General features: G+C 42.1%; 1 protein-coding gene across 1 annotated transcript in view; it reads right to left on the bottom strand.

Annotated features, from left to right (window-relative positions):
* LOC117827217 (neuropilin-1a-like) overlaps positions 1 to 22,309 on the bottom strand; it is a 117,059-nt gene that overhangs the window by 58,333 nt on the left and 36,417 nt on the right. Inside the window, exons 4-5 of the mRNA XM_034703744.1 lie at positions 11,917 to 12,144; positions 2,006 to 2,176 (exon numbers count right to left, since the gene is read on the bottom strand). Coding sequence (XP_034559635.1) covers positions 2,006 to 2,176; positions 11,917 to 12,144 — 399 coding nt within the window. The remainder of the gene's footprint in view (positions 1 to 2,005; positions 2,177 to 11,916; positions 12,145 to 22,309) is intronic.

Here is a 22,309-nt window from a genome sequence, read left to right on the forward strand (position 1 = left end):
GTGCAGAAGGAGGGGTTTCTTGTCAACATTTATGTTTGCTCTATAAAAATTCTGATCTTGTTCAGATATTTCCAGTGTTGTCGTACTCGAGATCGGTCTTGGTCTCGAGACCACATATTTCAGGTCTTGGTCTCGTTTCGGACTCAAAAGCATTTTTACTCGGTCTTGTCTCGGTCTAAGACAGTGCAAACTCTGTATTTCAAGTCAAGACCGGTCAAGACCACCACTGATGCACACTGTGTCCCTGCCAGCTGATTTAAAGTCTTTAAATATCAGTTAAAAGACTCAAAAGTGAATCTCTTGCTCTAATTCCCCCAGGTGCCACCATCAGCTACCGTGGGACTCTATGTAAACTCATCTCTGAACACACACTCGCATTCCTGAACCGGGGTCACTGGGGTTGAGGTTACGAGAGTGCAGAAACCATACGGGCCAACATTGCTTAAATCTCTGCAGACTTCCAATCTGGGTCACAAGGCTTCTTTTAAAAAGAACATATGGGCTGGACACAAATATAACACATGAAAACAGAAACTGATCAACAACTAAGCTTTAAAACATCCTGTTATAACATCCTGATGCGTGAAATCAACCAGATGTATGTTCAACAGGAGATAAAGAGCTGAAAAATAGGTCAAAGTGATGAAGATATAAGCTTTTTAATCATGAGCAGATCACATGTTGAATTTAAAGTTGCAGCGATGAGATAAAGAGTCAGATACAGATCCTCATTGTGATAGTTTAAACTCCAACATGCACGCCGGAATTAAACGTGAAATTAAAAACAGAACCCACAACTGGATTCATCCTGCAGGGACGTAAACAAGGAGCTCACTCAAAGAAGAAACCACCTTCAGGTGCACGACCCCATAGACTACAGGAAGGTAGAAAAGTCATGTCCTTTAATGTCTTTAAATCTGGGCAGAGACTGGCAACAAAGAGCTTAACCTCAGCGCTCACTCTTCCCTCATAAAACAAGGGAAGATGAGTCTCTGGAGGCAGGACATGATATTAAACGCACACTGTGAAAGCCACAGTGTGATGTTTACACTATGATGATACACAAAGCAACAGAGACCCACACTAACGGCCAAATTCCACCAGATCCGTGTCCGGTCCGTCTCCGAACTGTCATGGCACCAGATATGATAGGTTTCTATTCTAGTCAATGTGTTAACTTCCACTGGATCCACTCCGCTGCGTTCTGGCTGCGTCTCTGATCCGGCAGGTTGGAACGCAACGGATTAGACACCATGGATGAGGAGAGGAGGAGGAGAATCCTTGATTCACTGAATGCCATGGGAAAACCTCGGTCACATGACTCCAGCTGTCCGGTGGTCCTGCTCAGTGCTGCGTTCCGAAAATGCAACCGGGGAGTGTTGATGGACAAGAGAGCAAGGAGCTGGACCGCAGCAGATTGGAGACGGACCGGACACGGATCTGGTGGAAGTCGCGTGTAAGGTGACGGTTTGTGCATTTTCTTCAATGCTTTCTTCTTTGGGAATGATTCTCCTCAGATGTTTTTATTCATCCTGTTACGTATCGCTCTTCCAGATTCGCACCAGTTGCATGACACAAACCTCATCAACCTTCTGACTTCCTGCAGAAATTTAAGAGGATGCAGTTGGGCTGAAATTTTTAGCGGTTTGCATTCACACATGCAGCTCATCCTGAGAATTTTAGGAAATGTGTGCATGTGTGAATGAACAAAAGGCAAAGTTGCATCTATATATATTTATTCCTCTGCATGCCAAAGTTCTGCTTCTGCTTTTCTGCCGTCCACCGTGGAGGTAAGAGGTCAAATGCCACATACAGACCAGCTTCTGCAGAGCTTCAAAAGACTCCAAAGGAGATGATAGACCAGCCATGTGTTTACGGGTCATCAATTCTAGACGGGACAGTTTTTAAATCTGTATATTTCGTATTGTATTCAGTAAAATGTGACAGAAACCCTGATCCCCCCACACCTCCCCTCCCCCCCTTCATCACTAATCCAGCAGCTCACCCTCGTCTTCATTTCCTGGGGGGAGGCTCCTCTCACGGATGGTGTAGTTGGCGGAGAAGCCCTCCCTGGCGATGGCGTTGTCGGTGGTGATGGTCATGGACAGGATGCCGGTGTAGGAGATCACACGGCCCGGGGACGTCTGGCCACAGTATCGGCCGATGTGCGGACCCACTGAAGGAAGAAGAAGAGGAGGAGGAGGAGGAGGGGGAAAGAATAAGAGAGAAATGAGAAGGGAAAGTGGTGAAGACACAAAGGGAGTGAGAGAAGGAGCAGGGGAGGTGAAGAAAAAAGGAAAACGTCAGCTTCATCACTCATCAACCGCTGAGTGCCTTTTATTATTCACTTTGTCCTTTTCTGCCCTCGCCGCCCTGGGACATGTTTCGTGACTTTGGGCAGAAACACACAGATGAAGGACTTGTTCTTCTTCACAGTAGTCATGTCTGAAAATGTGAAATTTGGGTTAAAAGCATCTCAAACTTGAAGCGTTATTTTCCCTCTGTCTGTTGTGTTCAAAGTCTTCAGACAAACACAAATAGATGCTGATCTCCTGTCAGAAGCAATCTCTCACTTCTCATGAGTGATGTGGCACCTTTCAGATGGAAATAAAGGCGATATGGCAGGTGGCAAAAACTCATTTTCACAACTTATTGTGTTATATAAACACTTTTTATAACCTGTATATATGAAGTCATCAGACACAGCAGAGAAAACAACATACCTGCAGGACGCTGTGTCAAAAACAAGCTCTCATTTTCACATCTTTGAGCTCTTATAGTCAAACACAGATTGAACCTGAATTTAAAGTGAAATGCTTATTTTAATTTCAGGCATGTTTCCTTGCTGAATGATCTGTTCTGTTCCATTCTGCATAAAAATGAGAAGACTCTGACTCTGATCTCACTCCTGGCTGAAGAAAAAAGAAGTCCAGACCTTCACACACTCCCTTCCACTTTCCTCTCCTCCCTAACATTCGACACAACATTACATTCAAGTCACAGGGCTAAGCCTCCATTTTTCAGAGAGATAAATCCCTGCCGTCTGCAGAAAGCCCCGGAGGTGCTTTACAACTCTCACTGCAGTTTTTCGCAGGTGTTTCCAAAATCCACAAAAACTTTTCTGCCCATCAGGGGGGACGAATAAGGTAACTTCACCTTTCAAGGTGCTGCTTCTTAAACCTTTCAGAGGAACTCTCCTGCAGGACTGTAGGGGATACATGTCGAAGAAAGAAACCAAATTAAATATCTCTTATAACAGATTATACTAACGTCACACTTTGAATGCACAGTGGACATGTTTGCATGACTGAAGCTAGTTATTGCATGGTGTTACGTGCAGCTCAGGTCCCTCTCTCCCTCGTTGCTCCGCCTGCTGCACACCTGAGTGCTCTTAGTGCATAAGGAGGAGGAGGTAGAGCAGAGGCTCTCCCTCAAACACATATTCACAGGGCACAGAGGTTTTCGTCGTCCTCATTAACCCTATTTTTCCCAGCACAGATATCACTCATCATGTTTTAGATCGCTGGGTTTTATTATTTAAGTTTATGGTTTGAGTTTAGGCTGGAGACAGTTTGGTAGCCTTGGCCTTTTATTTCTTCAGGTTAATTTTTGTCAGTCAAGTCAGCCACATTACCATAATATCTTCAAAACTAATGAGTTATAAACAAATTCCCTGATCATAGACTGTATACCAAATGGTCGTAGTATCCGTTACGTCACCCATCTGTTTCTGAAGCATTGTTTTGAAGCCAATCATCGGCAGGGGCCATATTGGAAATGCTGGACACAACCTAACTTTGTCCAAGCTTTGTGAGGTAAAGAGGCGGGCCTTTAGCCTGTTCACTACAAGGTGCCCACCTGTCAATCAAGTCAGGCATGCCCTTATTTGGGCAAGACTCAAAAGTTTAATATCTTTGAAAATAACAAGTTACAAAAAAGTTGAACTCCTGCACAGTGTGTGCCAATAGAGAAATGGGCTATTCGTACTTGAATCGTTTTTGTACCAGCTGTAAACATGTTTATTTCTGCTGTAAAGATTGGCTTTTTTGAATGGGTGTGTATGTGGCTTCGGGGCTTTTGGAGCAAGCCTCTAGTGGACACTTCACCATATCCAAGCACTGCACCTTGGGGGACAGAGCCTTTGCAATTGCTGCCCCGACTCTCTGGAACTCTCTCCCTCCAAACATCCGTGACTCTGACTCACTTCAATCATTTAAAAACCACCTCAAGACCTTCCTGTTCAAAAAAGCATACAACACATAAACCTCTACTCCCGCCCCACCTCCATCTTTGTTCTGTTTTATTTATTTGCCTTATTTTTTCTCTGTAAAGCGACTTTGAGTACCAAACAAATCTGATCAGTTATTATTACAATGTTGTTGTTTTTGTTTTTAACAGTTTGCTTGGTAACTTTTTTAAGTTTCCATGAGTTATCTGACACATTAACTTTGGGGATGTTGCTTTGACACTTATGTGCCTTTTGTAGTTTCGTTCACACAGTTTTAAGTTTGTACTTTAAATCGATGTCTGGTGTCTCTTTTAGATGTTCCAGTCTCCACTTTTAAGCCTTGATTTCTTTTGTTGGAGAGGCTGCAAAACACTCCTTTAGGTACCACATTATGTTGCTTTTGGAAATCATTTGAAAAGTTTAGAATATAAATTGAGCAGTGATGCAAATAATCATTAAAGCAACATTTTAACTCTACCAAAGCAGACAGTGTTAGAAAAACCTTGAAAATTGGAGCCTTGTTTGTCTGCAGGGTGATTATAGACAGTAACATTGACGTGGATAAATACGGCCTTTAATATTGATATGTATGCTAAAATTCAGCTTGCATTGGAAAGACTTTTCTGAAGACACGACTGAAAGAAGAGTCTTGACAGTCAAGGTTTAGGAGGACTGCTGTGGATTAATCTGTCGGTGACTGAAATCCAATAATCGAACAGGAGCGGCTCAAAGAGGTGCTAACATCTCCTGTAAGAAGAGGATTTTCTTACATGCAGCACACAGATGACAGACCGTCTCATGTCTCCGCTCCGTGAGAGCTGACGTCTCTGCCTGCCCACAGTTTTCTGTCCGTTTCATCCTGTTCTTATCGGGAGAGAAACAATGCCAGGCCTGTGCCGCCTCCTGTTTCTGAGCGATACTGTATCCGCAGCCTCTTGAGGACTCACCGAGGGAACATCCCATCCACGGTGAAGTCATACGTGTTACAAAAATGATCCCTTTCCCTTTGCTTCAGGGGCGGAATAACAGGAAACATAATCACGTCTATCACATTGGGATGCAGAGCTCTGGTAATCTGCTGGATTATGTTTATCAGTTACAGTTTAAAGCAGGTAGTTGCTAATCTGTGACGGATTACACTTTGAATTATTTCAGCCTTATCAGACGTGGTGTGAAATGGTTTCTCTGTACGGCTGTCTGCTGTTGATGTTATCAGCTGTAAAATGGAAAAAATCCCTCGAGCAGTGAAGCTGCATTTACATTTCTGTAGGAAATCCTCACGTCTGAAAGGAGCGAGCTAACGGAGCTTCATGTATTTCATCTGTGTGAACAAACAGTGCTGTTAGAGTGTAAAAGACCAAATACGGAGGTTTAACCGACCTTTTTCTACCCGATGGAAACAAGATGGACAAAAAAAACAAATTTTTCATTTATGAATCAACTTCATTTGCTTTTGTAAGAACTGTGCTTCTTTTTAAAACTGATCTTATTCCTTATTTGAGTTAAATACATACTTCTATACAGTCCTCCTTTGGTTCCCTGTCACACAATGTAAAAACAAACATCAGAAACTGGAGAGTGACCTTTGAAGCACAGGGCCACATGATTAAAAAAGTGTCAAATGGTGGGAAAACAAAGGGCGTTATGATATCTGTCAAATCAAAAAGGAACTGAATTGATTGTGTTTGATGCTGGGAAATGAAAAGGTCCACCGTCAATGAAAGGTAGTTACCTCACGGGGGCAACGTCAAACTACTGGACCCATTAAACAAAGACGGGAGTCTGCTGTGGATTTGGTGAGATCTGTGCTGTTTTGTTTTTCCTGGTTTACCAGTGGGCGATTGATCACATTTCTTTTGGGGGGACTTCTTGCGTTTTTCCTTGAAGAACTGAGGGATTATTTTATATGTGGTTTGGCGGAGGACAGCCACATCAGTGGATTTTGGACAATCGCAAAGGACTTTAAAAGAGAGTTTTACAAGTGAATTGTTGTTTTGATGAACCCATAACTCATTAGGTTGGGACTTTACGTTTATTTTAAGTTAAACTTCTATAAAAGTTTAATTCAAATGTTTTTGTTTGACGTAATTACATTTTAATTTGCCGTGCAGAGCTGAGTGCTTTAAATATCATTTAAGCTTCACATGGTTTCCTCTATTAAAGGTGACATATCATGCAAAATTGACTTTTTAATGGTTCTTTACCTGAAATATGTGTCCCTGGCATGTCTACAAACCCCCCGAGAATGAAAAAAATCCATTCTGCCTCTGTTTTGATTTCTCCACCTTTCTGTAAATGTGTGTGAAACGAGCCGTTTCAGACTTCCGTGTTTTTGTTACGTAACAACAATATCCGGTCTGTCACAGAGTCAGAGCTCGGAGCTTGTTCAGCCCATAGACTGTATAAAATAATACTGAATCCCCCCTCTGTTTTTCATTACCTGCACACATGTGTGCTAACTAGGAGCTTAGGAGGGAGGCATGCTAGTTGTAGGCTGTCTTAATAAACACAAAGGTCGGTTTTACTCCCCACGTCTGCAGATTTGAAGATCTAGTGGATGATTTTTATTTGTCATGGATAAGTGCTAGCGCTAGTTAGCATAGCTACATAGCTACATGTTCATAGCTGTAGCTGAAGCTGTAGCTGTGTACCAAGACACACGTCGACATACTGACAAATAAAACAACAAGAAACACAAAATCTGTGACCAATCCTTCAGTAAAGGTCCTGCTGCCTTTCTGGCAGAGGTCGGTTTTACTCCCCACGTCCGCAGATTTGAAGATCTAGTGGATGATTTTTATTTATCATGGATAAGTGCTAGCGCTAGTTAGCATAGCCACATAGCTACATGTTCGTAGCTGTGTACCAAGACACACGTCTACATACTGACAAATAAAACAACAAGAAACACTAAATCTATGACCAATCGTTCAGAAAGGTCCTGCTACAGGCGCCTCTCCGTCAGGATCAGATTCAGAGGGTTGAAGTAACGTGATCTCTGAGCAGACGTGTATATTCAGCTAACATGTAAACATTAGATCAACGTGCTGGACAGCCGAGGCACATCCACTTCCTGAGGGGGCGTGGTCAGAGGGAAAATAGAGTGTTCTGAGTAGGACTGAAGAAGAGGGTTTTTCAGGCATGCCAAAATCTGATTTCAAAGTGTTTTTTTGAGCATAAACCTTAAAGACATGTTTTGGGGACCTCTTAGACCAATATATATTGATGAAAAAAGCATGATATGTCACCTTTAAGTGTCCCTTAACTTCCGAAAGGAAAAGCGTGACAATAAGCGTTGAACAATATTTATCTGTTTTTTTTCAGTTTGGTATGTTAAAAGGGTGTTTCTGAGAGAACACCCTGACCGTTTAACAAGAAGAAACTAAGTCGAGTGTTAAAAGCAACTCATCATTTAAAGAACACATAAATAAGGTCATCCAGTCCTGTTATCGTCACCTCAGAAATATTGCCCTGATAAGCTCGATGCTGACTTTTCATGAAACACAAACTATTATCCATGTTTTTATTCCTTCTAGATTAGATTACTTTAACAGTCTTTTAACAGACATGAATAAAAAAATCCATCAATCGACTCCAGTTGGTACAAAATTCAGCAGCAGAAACACATTACTCCTGTTTTAATGACCTTACACTGGCTGCCCATTGCTTTCAGAAGAGATTTTAGGGTTTCACTTTTAAAGCACTTCATGTGTAAACATGTTTTATTTCTGCTGTAAAGATCGGCTTTGTTGAATGGGTGTGTATGTGGTTTCCGGTACTTCTGGAGCCAGGCTCCAGTGGACACTTGAGGAACTGCAGTTTGTGACACTTCTGCACTTCAATTCTCACGGCCGGAGGTTGCCACTTGGCAAGTTCCTGTCTCAAACTTAAAAACTAAAGGTGAGCGTTTGCAGTTCGGGCTCCTCTAGTGTGGAACAAACTGCGTGAAGTTCTCAGGCGAGCTACATCAGTATCTTCTTTTAAATCACGTTTGAAAACACGCTTGAATTGAAAGGCCTTCTTGTAATATCATGATGCTATATTTATTTATTCATTTATTCACTCCTTGATTTAATTTTTATAAACAATTTTTTATTATTTTAACTGTTTTCAGTAGTTTCTCTTTAACTAAGCTGTTGCTTTAAGTTGCACCTCTTAAATTCTTTGTCTTGCTAGTTAAATATGTTTCCCTTTTTGATGATGTAAAGCACTTTTTAACGTCTATTTTGATAAATAAATTTTATTATTATTATTATAAAATTTAGTGTAATATTCATCTTCCTTTTTTACCAATGTATTGTCCTAAAAATATATCTTATGAAGACAATAAAACATGAATAATCATCAGACTCTTTTCTGGAGAACACATTTTACAAAGAGAGATGATAATTTGAGGTTAGTGGGATTAAATCCCTCTAGAGTTAAATTATGTCCTTTGAAGAACAGATTAAGACCTTCAAAGATAAACAAAAACAACAGCAGTGCATGATGGGTCTGTTTGGCGTTCTTGTTAACACTGCCAATGTGTTTGATGAGATGAAAAACTACATCCTGGTCCTCACCCTGCTGCAGACATGCTTTGTTATCTGCACTGACACACATGTTCAGTCTGCAAACACACCAACATATTCCACACACACAGACACAGCTGAATGCACACACAGATACACACACAGATCATTTGACAGGAGGAGCCCTGGCATGTTGTGTATGCTGGCACGTCTTTAAAGTGTGTGTCACAGTCTGTCTACCTGTGCCAGTCTCTGTGTCCCTCGTGTTCCCATGCCAGTCTCCTCCCTGGCAGTCACCAGGCAAAGCTTTGGGCAGCAGCAGCAGCAGCGAGTATTGTGGGCATCCTGGCAGTCTACTCAGGCCTGTCCGAGGTATGTCTCCCCCCAGCATTATCTGCATGCTGTACGGCTAATTAGACAACAATGGGAGCTTGGGAAACACCGTCCAAACGAGGGGGATGGAGCATGAGCAGGATGCGTCTCCGTCATGCAGAGAAATTATGTTTTTGGTGGAGGAACAATGAGCAATCTGTGGAGGAGTCTTCTCGGTACATGCAGCCTCTATGTGTGCACAGGAGGGCGAGTTTTAAGAAGAAATTAACATGAATGAGTAACAGCGGAGACATTCTTAATATCTACTGGGAGATTTCTGGAGATTCAGAGACAATCTGCATGACCTGAACATTACAGAGGCTTCTCTTTGTTCACGTGGGCAACAGATTGGTTCCTTCACTTGGTGCTTGTCCTTTCACTGGAGCAAAAGCATCTTGCGTTTATTTCGCATTCAAATTCAAATTTCCTGACTGTCTGACATGTTCCCCTTAAGAGGGTTTGCATTCAGCTTAAAAGCGTGTTCTCCCTGATTAGGATCGATCTGTCAGAGGTTTACAAAAATCTCTATTCACGAAAAATGTTTAATCAAGCTTCAACAAAAATCTGAGTGAAAATTAACATCCATAACTCTGAAAAAACTCTGTTCAAAAACATCTTATTTTACAGGTCAGAGCATTTCTCAGGACTGTGTGGGCTAACTCTTTGATTGACAGGTCAAGAGAGAGTTCCCAGCCTGCATGTTTGAGCCGTCTGACTCTGAATCTAAAGACATAAAAACTCCAGAATCTGAAAATGATTCATTTACAATGGTCTCTGAGTGCTGAGTCACAAAATACTTTAGAATCAGGACTTCTATCATTTATTAGTTTTATCACTCCGTAGTCTCCAGGGCATCAGGACCATGGGACGCCCGGAGCAGAGGAGGCTGAAGTGTAGTATGTGCACGCAGAGGAGCTTGGCTCAAGGTGTCAGACGGAGCTGTTTGTCTAAACTCTGAGCTGTTTGGGGAAAGTTAGTGAACCGGTCCTGGGGAAAGTTAGTGAACCAGTCCTGGGGGAAGTTACTGAACTGGTCCTAGGGAAAGTTAGTGAACCTGTCCTGGAGAAAGTTAGTGGAACGGTCCTGGGAAAAGTTAATGGACCGGTCCTAGGGAAATGAGTGGAGCATATGCAGGACTCAACTCAACCGTGTCCCAAAGTATCCCTTTATCCACCGCAGTTAGGGGATTAAAAGAAGACAACAAGCTGTCACCTTCAGTGGTTGATGTGCAGATAGGGACACACGAGCACAGCGGTGCAAAGAGCAGAGAGACAGCTCTACAGACAGATTTCAGGCAGTACGTGATTAGCAAACAAGCTAACAGCTAAGACAACACTGAGGGGAGCTTGCTGAGACGTCAGGAGACGGTCTGAGCAGGAGCGGAGTAGTTTTGTTGAGCATGTGTGCACATGACTCAGTGTTTACTTTATGATTGATTAGAGATGGTTTCGTCTTAAATATCCAAGTTAATCTAGCCTTCTTTATCCTAGCGTTAGAATGGGATGAACAAAGTAACCGATAATACTTCAAAAATAGATTAAAGTTCAATTCTAATATTTCAAATATATATATAACAGTAAGTAAATGTGACTATAAATATCATAGGTAGAAGGTTTTTGTTGATTTGGGTTGCCAGAGACTTTAAACATACATATGAAGGATGCTTAAAGGTTCTGCTGTGTTTTGTTAAAGCTGAAAGTTTCATGGGACTCAGGGAGACAGAGTGCACCCTGGTGTCAGTCAATAAAGAGGAGTAAAGTTTTATCCTTAAGTTCCAAAAGCATCCTATAAATCCTGTCGTGGAGGACAAGAACTCCAGAAGCGAGGATTCTGCAACGACGTGATAAAAAATCCTGCCAATGCAGAACACACCCTGCTTTAAAATCCTCACAAGTGAAAATGCATCTCCTTCATACCTGCCAAGCTCTCCTCCCTTCAGCCCACATCTCCCTCTTATCTTTGACACTCCTCTCACCTCCGCTTTCTCTTTCGTCTCCATCTCTCAATCTGCGCCGGTCGCACCTGCAGGGAAACCATCCATCCTTTGTTCCTCCTCCCCTCCCTCACCTCCGCCTGTCTCTGTCAATGTTTCTGTCTGTTCTCTGTCAACCTCTGCCGGGAGAGGACGTCTCCAGCATCTCTCAGCCCTCTCTTCTCTCTGCTGCTTTCAAAGCTCTGCATGTTTACCCTCTGCTTCTGAATCCCGTCTCGCTCTCCACCTGTGGAGAAGCAGGCCTGTTGCTTCTCCTTGTGTTGCTGTGTCTGACATTGTCCTCTTCTCTCTTTTCAAACTTCACAGCTCAATACTGTTAATGCATCTATTTTTACAGCTTATTTTGTATTGTCTCTACAAATGCAACTCTGCGTTTGAAAGACAGATGCTCGAAGTGGAAAAAAGTGCTTTAAAAAGTCCCATTTTGCAGGCAGAAGTTCACATTTCACACTTTTGTTTTGCATGTTTTGACCTAGATTGGTATTGATTACCTTTGACGTTAGAGTTTGTGTCTAAGAAGTGAAACAGTCGATTAAATTCAGATTAAATTACACCTAAATATGTTTACGTGTGCTTTTTTACATTGCTAGTTAAGACGTGAATGCTCTTGTGCTGGAATAAAAAACACTTTAAAGCTAGGCTCCTATTTCAGGTGTTTTTCAGAATGCATGCCTGTCCTAAGAGATAAAATTAAGGTTTAAATCTCATGTTTTTTTTACCTTTAAACCACAAGAAAATCAGAAAATTCAAGTTTAAAACTAGACTAGTCTAAGCTCTTCTTTACTCGTTACTTCCTCCATTTTTCTCCTCACCTGCAGGAAATCCGTCCCAGATCTCCAGCCAGTCGTACCGGCAGAGGGCGCCAGGCGGCGGCGTGGTGTCAGGCTCCATGTCGAAGCTGTCGAACTCCACCACGATCTCAGACATCTTGGGGGCGAAGATCATGAAGGTGCAGTCCAGGTTGTTGGGATACTTCTCGGGGAAGCCCGGGGTCTTGATGACGCCGCGGGGAGCCGTAAAGTTCCTGGAACATTCTGGACCTGTGAGGAGAAGACAGCGATGAGTTTTTAAAGCGTCAGGGCGTGTTTGGACAGAGTGAGTGATTCTTGCTCGGACAGAGGTGTGAACTCTGGGTCAGGGGTTGTAACACTGCTAACATTATTTTCACTTCGGATATCACTCAGGTATTTGGCTTGGTTGCAAAATGAAACATCTCTTGTGCTTTGAAATATAATAAAGGTGTTTCCAGCAAACATTTAAGACTGAATCTGCCAGAATATCCCCTGAAAGAAACCTTTGTTGCCTGTTGGGGTTGCGTCTGACCTTTATGGCTCTCCTGCTGCAAGAAAAAGGACAAAGACATTCTGGAAACTGAAACTCCTTCAGTTTATGACCTTTCTGGGTTTCTCAAATTTAAGCAGCTTTGATTTCTTTAGAATAAAGTTCCACTTTTACAGACTTTCAGAGAGTCTTCAATCCAAACTTCTCCTGAACAACAGGGAATTCAAAGTGAGAATCACAAGACAGGAAATTCCATCTTTTTTTTTCTGGAAGTTGTCGTACCAGCTCAGTCTGAGGAGAGGCACATGACAGTGTCACAACATGAGCAAAACCACTTCACTGGATCCAGATTGAACAATTTGAATTACATGAGAAACAAAAGACTGATTCAAAGTTTAAAATCAGTGACTAGTTACATTGTTCCTCCAAACATAACCCTGCGTTTTATTGACAAAAACACGTCAGCTCCTTCCAATCAGACCGACCTGTCCCCTCCCCTGCCGGAGCCGTCTGTGTCTGTGTTGTGACTGGAGGGGTGGGGACATTATTGTCTGTCGCACACACAGAGAGGCTGTTTACAGAGATGGATCGTGGTCAACAAACAACAAAAACACACACAGATGCACCCAGACACAGACGAATACATCACTGTTGGCTCATTAAACGCATACACATGCACACACATGCTAACCCTGCAAAACCATCCAGCCATGACCTCATGATCTGTTGTCAACGTGAAGTCAAACATCAGCAGTTTTATGGGGGAAGAGAAATATCTCCCAAAAAATGAGGTTAATTTGATCAGGTTAGTCACATGGCTAGGTATAAAAAGGGCATTCAAGAGAGGCGGAGTCTCCCAGAGGTAAAACCAGAGGTCACCACTCTGTGAGAGACTGCATGAGGAATAGTTCAAACAATTTCAGAAGAGTGCTCACCAGCTTCATAAAGCAAATAATTAGTGAATTGAATCATCTACAGTACAAAATATCATAAAAAGATCAGATCACTGCATTAACAGACATGACTCTGCAGTGGAGGTCACCGCATGGGCTCAAAGTCACTGCAAAACAAATCAACTGATAGTGGAAGGCCGTGATCTTCAGCATTAAAAACAGACATGGCTCTGTAGTGGAAGTCGCCACATGAGCTCAAAATCACTCCCAATAATCATCAAAGGCAGGTTAAAACTGAACCATGCAAAGAGGAAACCATATATAAATATGATCCAGAAATGCTGATGACTTCTCTGGACTTGAGTCCGTTTAAGATGGACTGAGGGGGGCTCATTGGCCTAGCGGTCTAAGCGTGCGCCCCATATACAGAGGCAATACCCCTCGTCTCAGAGGTCGCAAGTTAAATTCCAGCCTCAACCATTTACTACATGTCCTCCCTCACTTACTACTCCCCACAATTCCTGTCTCTGTTCAGCTGTCCTCTCAAATAAATGCAAAAAGCCCCAAAATATAACTTTAAAAAGATTCAGTGCACTGCATTAGCAGACACGACTCTGTAGTGGAGGTCACTGCATGAGCTCTAAGTCACTTAAAAACATCAAAAGTTTGACTTAGACCCAAAATGTTGAGTAGCTGAGAGTCTATATCAGGCAAGGATGGGACAAGGTAGATAACTGATACTGGAAGGCCATGATCTTCAGCATTAAAAACAGACATGGCTTTGTAGTGGATGTCACCACATGAGCTCAAAATCACTCTCAAAAATCATCAAAGGCAGGTTAAAACTGAACCATGCAAAGAGGAAACCATATACAAATATGATCCAGAAATGCTGATGACTTCTCTGGACTTGAGTCCGTTTAAGATGGACTGAGGGGAAGTGGAAAACTGTCCTGTGGTATGATGGATCCTGCATCCTTCAATCTACAGAGGAGAGGGACCACCTGGATGGTTATCAGCGCACAGTTCAAAGTCAGCATCCCTGTTGGTATGGAGATGCATGAGCACCCATGGCACATTTAGGGAGGCTCCATTAATGCAGGAACAATTTGAAGATCTGTTTGAAACATTTTACACTATGTCCCAACTTCTTAAAATTGTTGAAATTAAATGGTGCTTTCTTCCTCTGTTCAGTTGATTTGTCCTAAACTTTATAATTTCTAACCAGAAGTCTCCAATTTTTCAAAGAACATGTTCAAGTTCAAGGAGGGGGAAACATGAATTGATAAATTAGATCTACTGTGCTTCCTTACACAAAAGAACGTCCCACACAAACATCATCTGCTGTTTTTTTACACCTTCTGATGATGTTTCATTTCTCACACTTTCATTCATGCATTCGTACGTAACACCTTATTAGTGATAAAAACCGTCAGCTGTGTCGTGTTTACGTCTTGCTCTTTCATATTCATCTCACCATTGTACTGTAGCAGTGTGATGATGCTGTGTTATATTATGAATCAGGTGCTGTAAATTACTCTAGAATCAAGTGTTTAATGATACATATTTTTAGAAATGTTTTGATCCAACTCGTATAGTATGACAGCTTCAGGTACTCTCTAGCATCATGCTGGACCTTTTTCCCACTTATAGTTCTGACATGGCATCAAATATTAATAAGAATAACTCCATTTGTAATGCACCACCAAAGTTACAAAGTGCTACACAGACAGACGTTAAAAAACAAAGGATGAAAACATGCAGGTAGAAAAAGTTATATCAAGAAGTTAAAGCAAATAAAAACAATAGCATGGCAACTTTTAAAACGAAGTCTAACCAGACATGTCTTAATTATGAACAGTTATTACCCGGCTTTCTTACTGATCTTCCGGCTGTGTAACATGCTTGATTCTGATTGGTCAAAACACCTTGACAATGCAGAGCTGGTGAGAGAAACTTTAGGTGATCGATCTCTACAAAGAAAGTTAAACCATGAGTGGTGGTGATGATAGCAGCAGGATTCAAAGTTGTGACATTAGTTTCTTTTTAAAGGTGTGTGAACCACAGAGCTCAGAGAAGAAGGAGAGCTGAATGAGGCAATTTCATGTTCAATCCACCACAACAGGCAGAGAAGAATCCATCACCATGGAACGATCACTTACGAGGAATCACTGGGACTATTTTTTAAAAAACTGTGTTCTTAAATCATTTTAGATCAATAAAATAATCTTTTAATCAACATGTTTGTATTCTAAGTTAGAAGCTGGGTGATAAGCAGTGGGGCCTTGTCTCACCCTGTTGGGATTCTATTTCCCAAGACCACCTGCTAACCAAACATTATCTCTTACTTAACTTATGACTTTATTTTCAAAGTTGTGTATTCCATCTCCTTCACTTCACCACAGAGCCCTGCAAGATCCAGGTTTTCTCCTGAGCTTCATACAGCTTCATATCTTAAAGCTTAAGGCCACCGACCATGCTGTGTTATTGGAAATGCTCATTTTTTACTGCTTCATCTTCTCAGTCTGGGTTGTCTTTGTGTGTGAAATGAAGATAGTTCACTTAAAGTCTGGGAGGCAGATTTGTATTTACTTCTTGGCTTTTTACCTGCAGCGTAGTCGGACAGCCTGTTGAATCATGACTGTGCCAAGTTTGCCTCACAGCTTGTTATGATTAGAGTTTACTGTAGAGACTGCGCGGGCACTCGGGGACTTTGCTAATGATGTGACGAAGGAGCAGAGAGCATTATGCAAGAGAGGCTGTGAAGTTACATATCAGACGGTGCGGAGTTCAGCGAGGTGGCGGCTGAGGGGAGATTGTAGGATAACAAAGGATGATGGAATGAAGCCTCTGGAAATCAAATGAAAGTTCACTGAGTAGGAGAAACACGGAGAAACGTCTCCTGATGAAAGTTCAGATGGAGCGGCGGGCGAACGCTGAAGCTGTTATGTCACTGTCGCTTCTTGTAGACAAGCTGTTTTCTCCACACACACTCACACACAAACACAGACACACTGTCGATACTGCTCCTGAAAAATCTCTGCGTCGCCTCACATCAGTCAGACGGCGGCTGGCAGCTCGCACCTCTGCTGTCAAAAAGTGACGTGAACGAGTTTACAGGACAGTGACTGATTTCTGCAAGACGGAGACGACATGAGGCGTGGACCAGGGTCAACAATCCCTCCGAGGCATCAGCAGTGTGTGTGTGTGTTAGTGAAAGTGTGTGTATGTAATGTGGGGTGGGGGTTTTTGTGCTGCCAGGCCAGATGCGACCTGTACGTTATCTGAGCATGCCTGTAAACATGAACGCACACACACACACACACACACACCCACACACACACACACACACACACACACACACACACACACACACACACACACACACACACACACACCACACACACACACATGCGCACACCAGTAGGAGCCTTGCTGTTGACACAGGTGGTGCCATTAAAAGGGCGACATGATAAATGATGCGGAGGAGATGAGGCAGGCTTCGATCCTGCTCAGCTGGCACACTTGTTATTTTGTGTGCGTGTGTGTGTGAGAGAGAGACTGAGTATGTGTGTGTGTGACAAGTGCAGATGGGTTGGAAAAATCTGTTCATGAGCAATCCTCGCTGTGGTGTATCTATCAAGGTCAGAAATTAATGTGTTTTCAGGGCCAAAAATCTTTATCGAACGTCTGACAACAAGTATAAAAATTTAAATGCACACCCTTTAATGCTCCACTATGAAAACTGAACCTAGTAGGCCACCGTAGGTCCTTTATGAGGCAATCACCAGCTGATTGGTAAGGCAGTTCTGTGCATAGAGAGATGCAGAGGGTCCTGAAGACCTGACCAATGTGACAGTTTTGTGGATTCGATAGGACATGAGCATTTTGGTTCTTCTTTTCGGTTCCTAAAAGAGACATAAATATTTCAGGATTAAACCTCAGTAAGAACGTTTTTTTCTCATGTGCCAGGACCTGCTGCGTCGGTGTAACATTACAACAGGTGTGACGCACCATGTCAACAAAGTGGAGGATCCTTGCAGACCGCACCAAATGATCTAAAGTTTGGCTCAGCTTCACTAAAAGTGATACCGAAACAGCACAAGGGGGGGGGAAGCACGTCCACTAAGACACTTACTTTCATGCACCTCTGCTGCAGCTGTAGTAATGTCCTGTCACAAACTCAGCTGTGCTCAGTTTGGAATTAATATGGAGCTAAAATGAAGCTGAATAACAAGAACTCATCTACAAATATTTCAAATATGTTTTAGTTAGATACAAGTTCACAGAGCTCCCCTCCATCCCCTTTTCCGACACAGAGTCCCTGTCTTACACAAACTCTGTTCACCTTACACAGTAGAAGATTCGTGGTGGTGGGATCACACATCTTTGCAACTCTTTAGTCCCCACTCTAGGTTTGCAAAATGCAGTGCGTACGATGATATTAGCTCATGTTCACATGTTTTTTGTTATATTTTTCTCCTTAAAGTTCCTGTCGCAAACTTAAAAATTGCAGCATTTGCTATTCAGGCTCCACGAGTGCTACATCAGTATCTTCTTTAAATCATGTCTGACAACATATTTTCATCAAAAGGCCTTCTTGTGATATCTATCCATGATGCTATATTCATTTTAAATTTACTTTTATTAATGGTTTTCTTTTATTCACTCACAGTTTTTATTTGTTTTAATTACTTTTAGTAGTTCCTCTTTTACTCAGCTGTTCCTTTAAGTTGTGACTCTTAAATTGTCTTGCTAGTTCAATGTGTTTCCTGTTTTGCTTTGTTCATTATGGTTCAGTTTTTTCTGATGTTAAGCACTTTGTATGTTCTGTTTTGAAAAGTGCTATCTAAATCAACTTTATTTTTATATTAATTATATAATTTAAATAAATTGTCATGTTTTCAAATGTCCGTGATTGATCCTGATAAGAAAGAGAAATGTTAAATGAAGGAAATAAAACTTAATTTCCACAGTTGACAGTTCAATTTTGAGAATTTTGAGCCAAGAAAACAACAAGGAGATGGTCTTAAGAAGTCTGAGGCTCTAAATGAACAGGCACCAACATGTTTAATAAAGTCGATTATACTATGTTGTATTGAAGTAAGAAAAGTTGCAAAAGAAGCCAAATAATACATCCCTGGTGGTGGGTCGAGCTTTCACTGAGAATAAATGTTTAGAAATGAGAAAATTGCTCAAAAAAACTTCAAGGGAACCCAAAAAAAGAGCAACATGTGAGAGTATGTTTTTCTGTTAATGCATAATATCACATACATGAGCTGCACATTCTCAAACATCATGGTCCATTACTCTCATCTCTCATTGGCTCATCCTCCATTCATCCTTTCATCCATCTCTCTCTCTTTGATCTTTATCAACCATCCTTCAATCAGCCGAACCGCTCAGACATGTGTTTCTGGTTTGTGAACCCGCAATAAAAACCAGAGAGTTTGTGCAAATATAGCTGCAGGAGGCTGAAGAGGACTCACTCGGCTATCATTTATATCCGATATGTTTCCTGTGGTCAGCGGAGGGTGGAGTTATGGTTTAGGGTTTACGGTTATGAGAGGCGGATGTGCCGGAGCACTGCAGACCAACGCTCATTAAACAGAGATTTAACCGCCGCTGCCAGCGACTATCTTTAAGTTCAAACGGAGCTCTTCATCTGAATCAGAGTGATGGCTCTTTGTGGTTCTCTCATCATAATGACAGACGAGAAGAAGAGAGAGGTAAACAAAGCGAGGGAGATAAATGACGAGGCCACGGACTAAAATAAGGTAGACACGTAAATAAAGGGAGTTCAAGTTTTCAACTTTAAATTCACTCAGAATTAATTCCAGCTTAATTCTTAATCTATTATCTAATAATCTTATTGTCTGTTGACTTGCTCCTTCCCTCCTCTCAGTCTTTATGCTGCTTCAAGAACCACGGGGACTCAACCAGAGTTTACGTTAGCCCGTATTTACCTGCCTTGGGTTGGTTTCAAGTGCATTTGTTCAGCATAGAGGCCAAAATGTCAGGTGGGACAAAATACCAAATATAAATAACTATATTGGTCCAGATATAAGACAGGATTTTTCCTCTTGAAATACATGTGAAAAAGTGAGCTAGTCTTGTATTCTGGGTCTTCACTTTACAAACCAACATTCGTACAGGACCATGCAGTGAAGCACCAGATTTTCTTTCATCACACGTCACTTTTACTGATTGACAAAGTGGCACAGAGAAAACATTTGCACCTGAATGCTCAACAAACCAGCAGGGAAACACTTCTCTGTTTGATTTTAAAAGAATGAGGGGAGACATATCCTGAAATCAACCTTTGTCTGAGAAAGATGGTAAAGGGGCATCATTGGCCTTGCAGCCTAAGCGCGTGCCCATATACAGAGGCTACAGTCCTGGTTGTAGCAGTCGCAGGTTCGACTCCAGACCTCTGCCATTTAAAGCATGTCTTCCCTGACTCTCTACTCCCCACATTTCATGTCTCTCTCCAGCTGTCCAATCCAACAATGGCAAAAATGCCCAAAAAACAAAAACAATAACATAACTAAGGAGACATATCTTTTAATGCTGATCAACTTTTGGAAGACTGTAATGCGATGTGCTTGCGCTATGGATTCAAATACACCGTTTACAGTCCGGTTGACCGTTAATCCTCCTCCTACCTTTATGGGAGTCTCAGTTTTTCTCTGACTTTAACTTCTGTCTGAGAAAAACGGTAAAAACTGAGACTCCCATAAAGGTATGAAGAGATTTAACGGTCAACCAGACTGTAAACGGTGTATGTGAATCCACAGCGCGAGCACATTGCATCACAGTCTTCCACAAGTTGATCAGGATTAAATTTAGACAAATCTTTAGCGCCATAGGAGTACACTCCCAGGACAGAGCTGAGATGTGCCACGGTGCTTCCTATGTAAACATGAGCATTGACTGGAATAAGAACGTATAGGCTGTGCAGTGCGGGGCGCTGACGGAACGTAGCACAGCGCTCTCTAGCTAAATTGGGGGTGAGTGACAGGAGGGACAGGGAGGACCCTGATGCTTGTTCTGACTTAGAAGAATGTTTTTTCTCCGGCACTCACGGGATATTACACGGTATAAGATGTGCATTATAACAACACAGAAAGATGCTTAGACGGCTCCATAGCTCTGCATGTTTGGAAACACTTGTTAATGATTATATAAACAGGGGTCTCTTTCCTTGACCTCTTCCTCATTTCAGCAGGTTGACATTTTATGATCAAATAGACAAGAATCTAATGAAACTCTCTGAGATTAGGACAGAGCAGTCAGAGAGAGAGAGAGAGAGAGAGAGAGAGAGAGAGAGAGAGAGAGAGAGAGAGAGAGAGAGAGAGGGAGAGAGAGAGAGGAAGAGGGAGAGGGAGGCAGTACCACAGAGACAAAGATGAGCTCTCAATAGAGTGAACAGTCTGTTTGTAACCAGAACAGCGGCTCCATTTAGCAGCACTTTCAATCTGCAGATCTGACTGTAATGGACTTTAAATGTGTTGAGGAGGAAGGCAGCAACATGGCAGGGGGATTACCTGAGTGAGAACAAGTGCTGTTTTTAACTTGTTAGAGGGTAGAGGACCCATATTGAGGCCAACACACACATACACACACTTAGACACACACACACACACTGCCCCAGTTTCGACGCCCCTCTTCTATGCCAGAGCATCCATCTCATCTGCAGGTCACCCCTGTTACCACCAAGGACAAACAGCCCATTAGCTAAATGAGCCTGGGGTCCTACGCACCTGTCAGCATGTGTGTGTGCATGCGTGTCCATGTGTGTGTGTGTGTGTGTGTGTGTGTGTGCTGCAAAGGAAGCCAGATATAAACAGAGGATTGCAAAGACAGACAGATGTTGCCACATAGCAACACAAGGCAAACAAAAACACGCAAAAGACATAGAGACGGATAATCTGTGTAAATATACTGAGAGGGTCAATCATTTACTCACACATACACACTAAGAGAGAGACAATCCCTGGTTAAGTGTTGGTCCTGCAGCAGAACAGTAGCCGGCAGAGAGGAGACAGCAGCCAGACGTGCTCAACAACAACAGGAAAACAGTCTCTGTGTTTCTGACGAACACGAGAAGTGACAGCGGCAGCAGCAGCAACGAGCAATGACACACGCATGACTCGTTCATAACCTGCAGACCTGACAGCAAAGGAAAACCAAAGCCACCATTTAACTGTGTTAAAACAAGGAAGTCAGAGCAGTGAGCGACCTAGAGCAGATTTAAATCCTCATAAGGAAATACATCGCCTTTCACCTGGTCACAGTTTTTTCATCGGGACAGTAATTGTTGAACAATGATTGAATAACACGACCCTCGTCAGCTAATTGAGTTTAGCAATAAAGGGACAAGTTATACTTTTCTCAACACCTGTTAAATCATATTTCAAAACTGTAATCTCAAGTTATTGGTGCTTGTTGGGATTATACATTTTTATAAAAGCTTGAAGTGCTGTCACTAGAATACTTCTTCTAAACTTAACCTGATAGTTTAGTAGTTTTTATTTCCTCATTGATTGCTATCCGGTGAGGTAACATTTGGTTTCAGATCTGAGGAACATAACTGGAAAAACTCACCCTTTTAATTCCCTTAACGTCTTTAAAATGATGGTTTATTCTCTTCTATTACACACCAAAACTTTCATCACCATTACAAGCTATCTATTAAAAATGATATAAAGTTGGAAAAGGCTGGGAATGATTGCGCTACACATCCCAATGTGATCATTAAATGACCTTACTCATTTCTGTAGCTACATTTCCTCTGAGCTGACACTCTGCTGACCTACTTTGAGAGATTTATTACTCTGACTTTCTAATAACATCCTGTCATTCATCAGTCATCGCTCCACTGTGCACCCTGAAATTACAGTCGTGGAGTTCGATTTGAAAGGTGTATCAGAAGTTGGGCTTTGCATTGTTGTTGGAAGAGAACAGGCAGTGCAAAGCTAATCCTGCTCATATTACTCCTGATTCAAGTGCAAAAAAAGCACTCCACGAT

The sequence above is a fragment of the Notolabrus celidotus genome, chromosome 15 (genome assembly GCF_009762535.1).
Source record: "Notolabrus celidotus isolate fNotCel1 chromosome 15, fNotCel1.pri, whole genome shotgun sequence".
NCBI classification, from domain to species: Eukaryota; Metazoa; Chordata; class Actinopteri; order Labriformes; family Labridae; genus Notolabrus; species Notolabrus celidotus.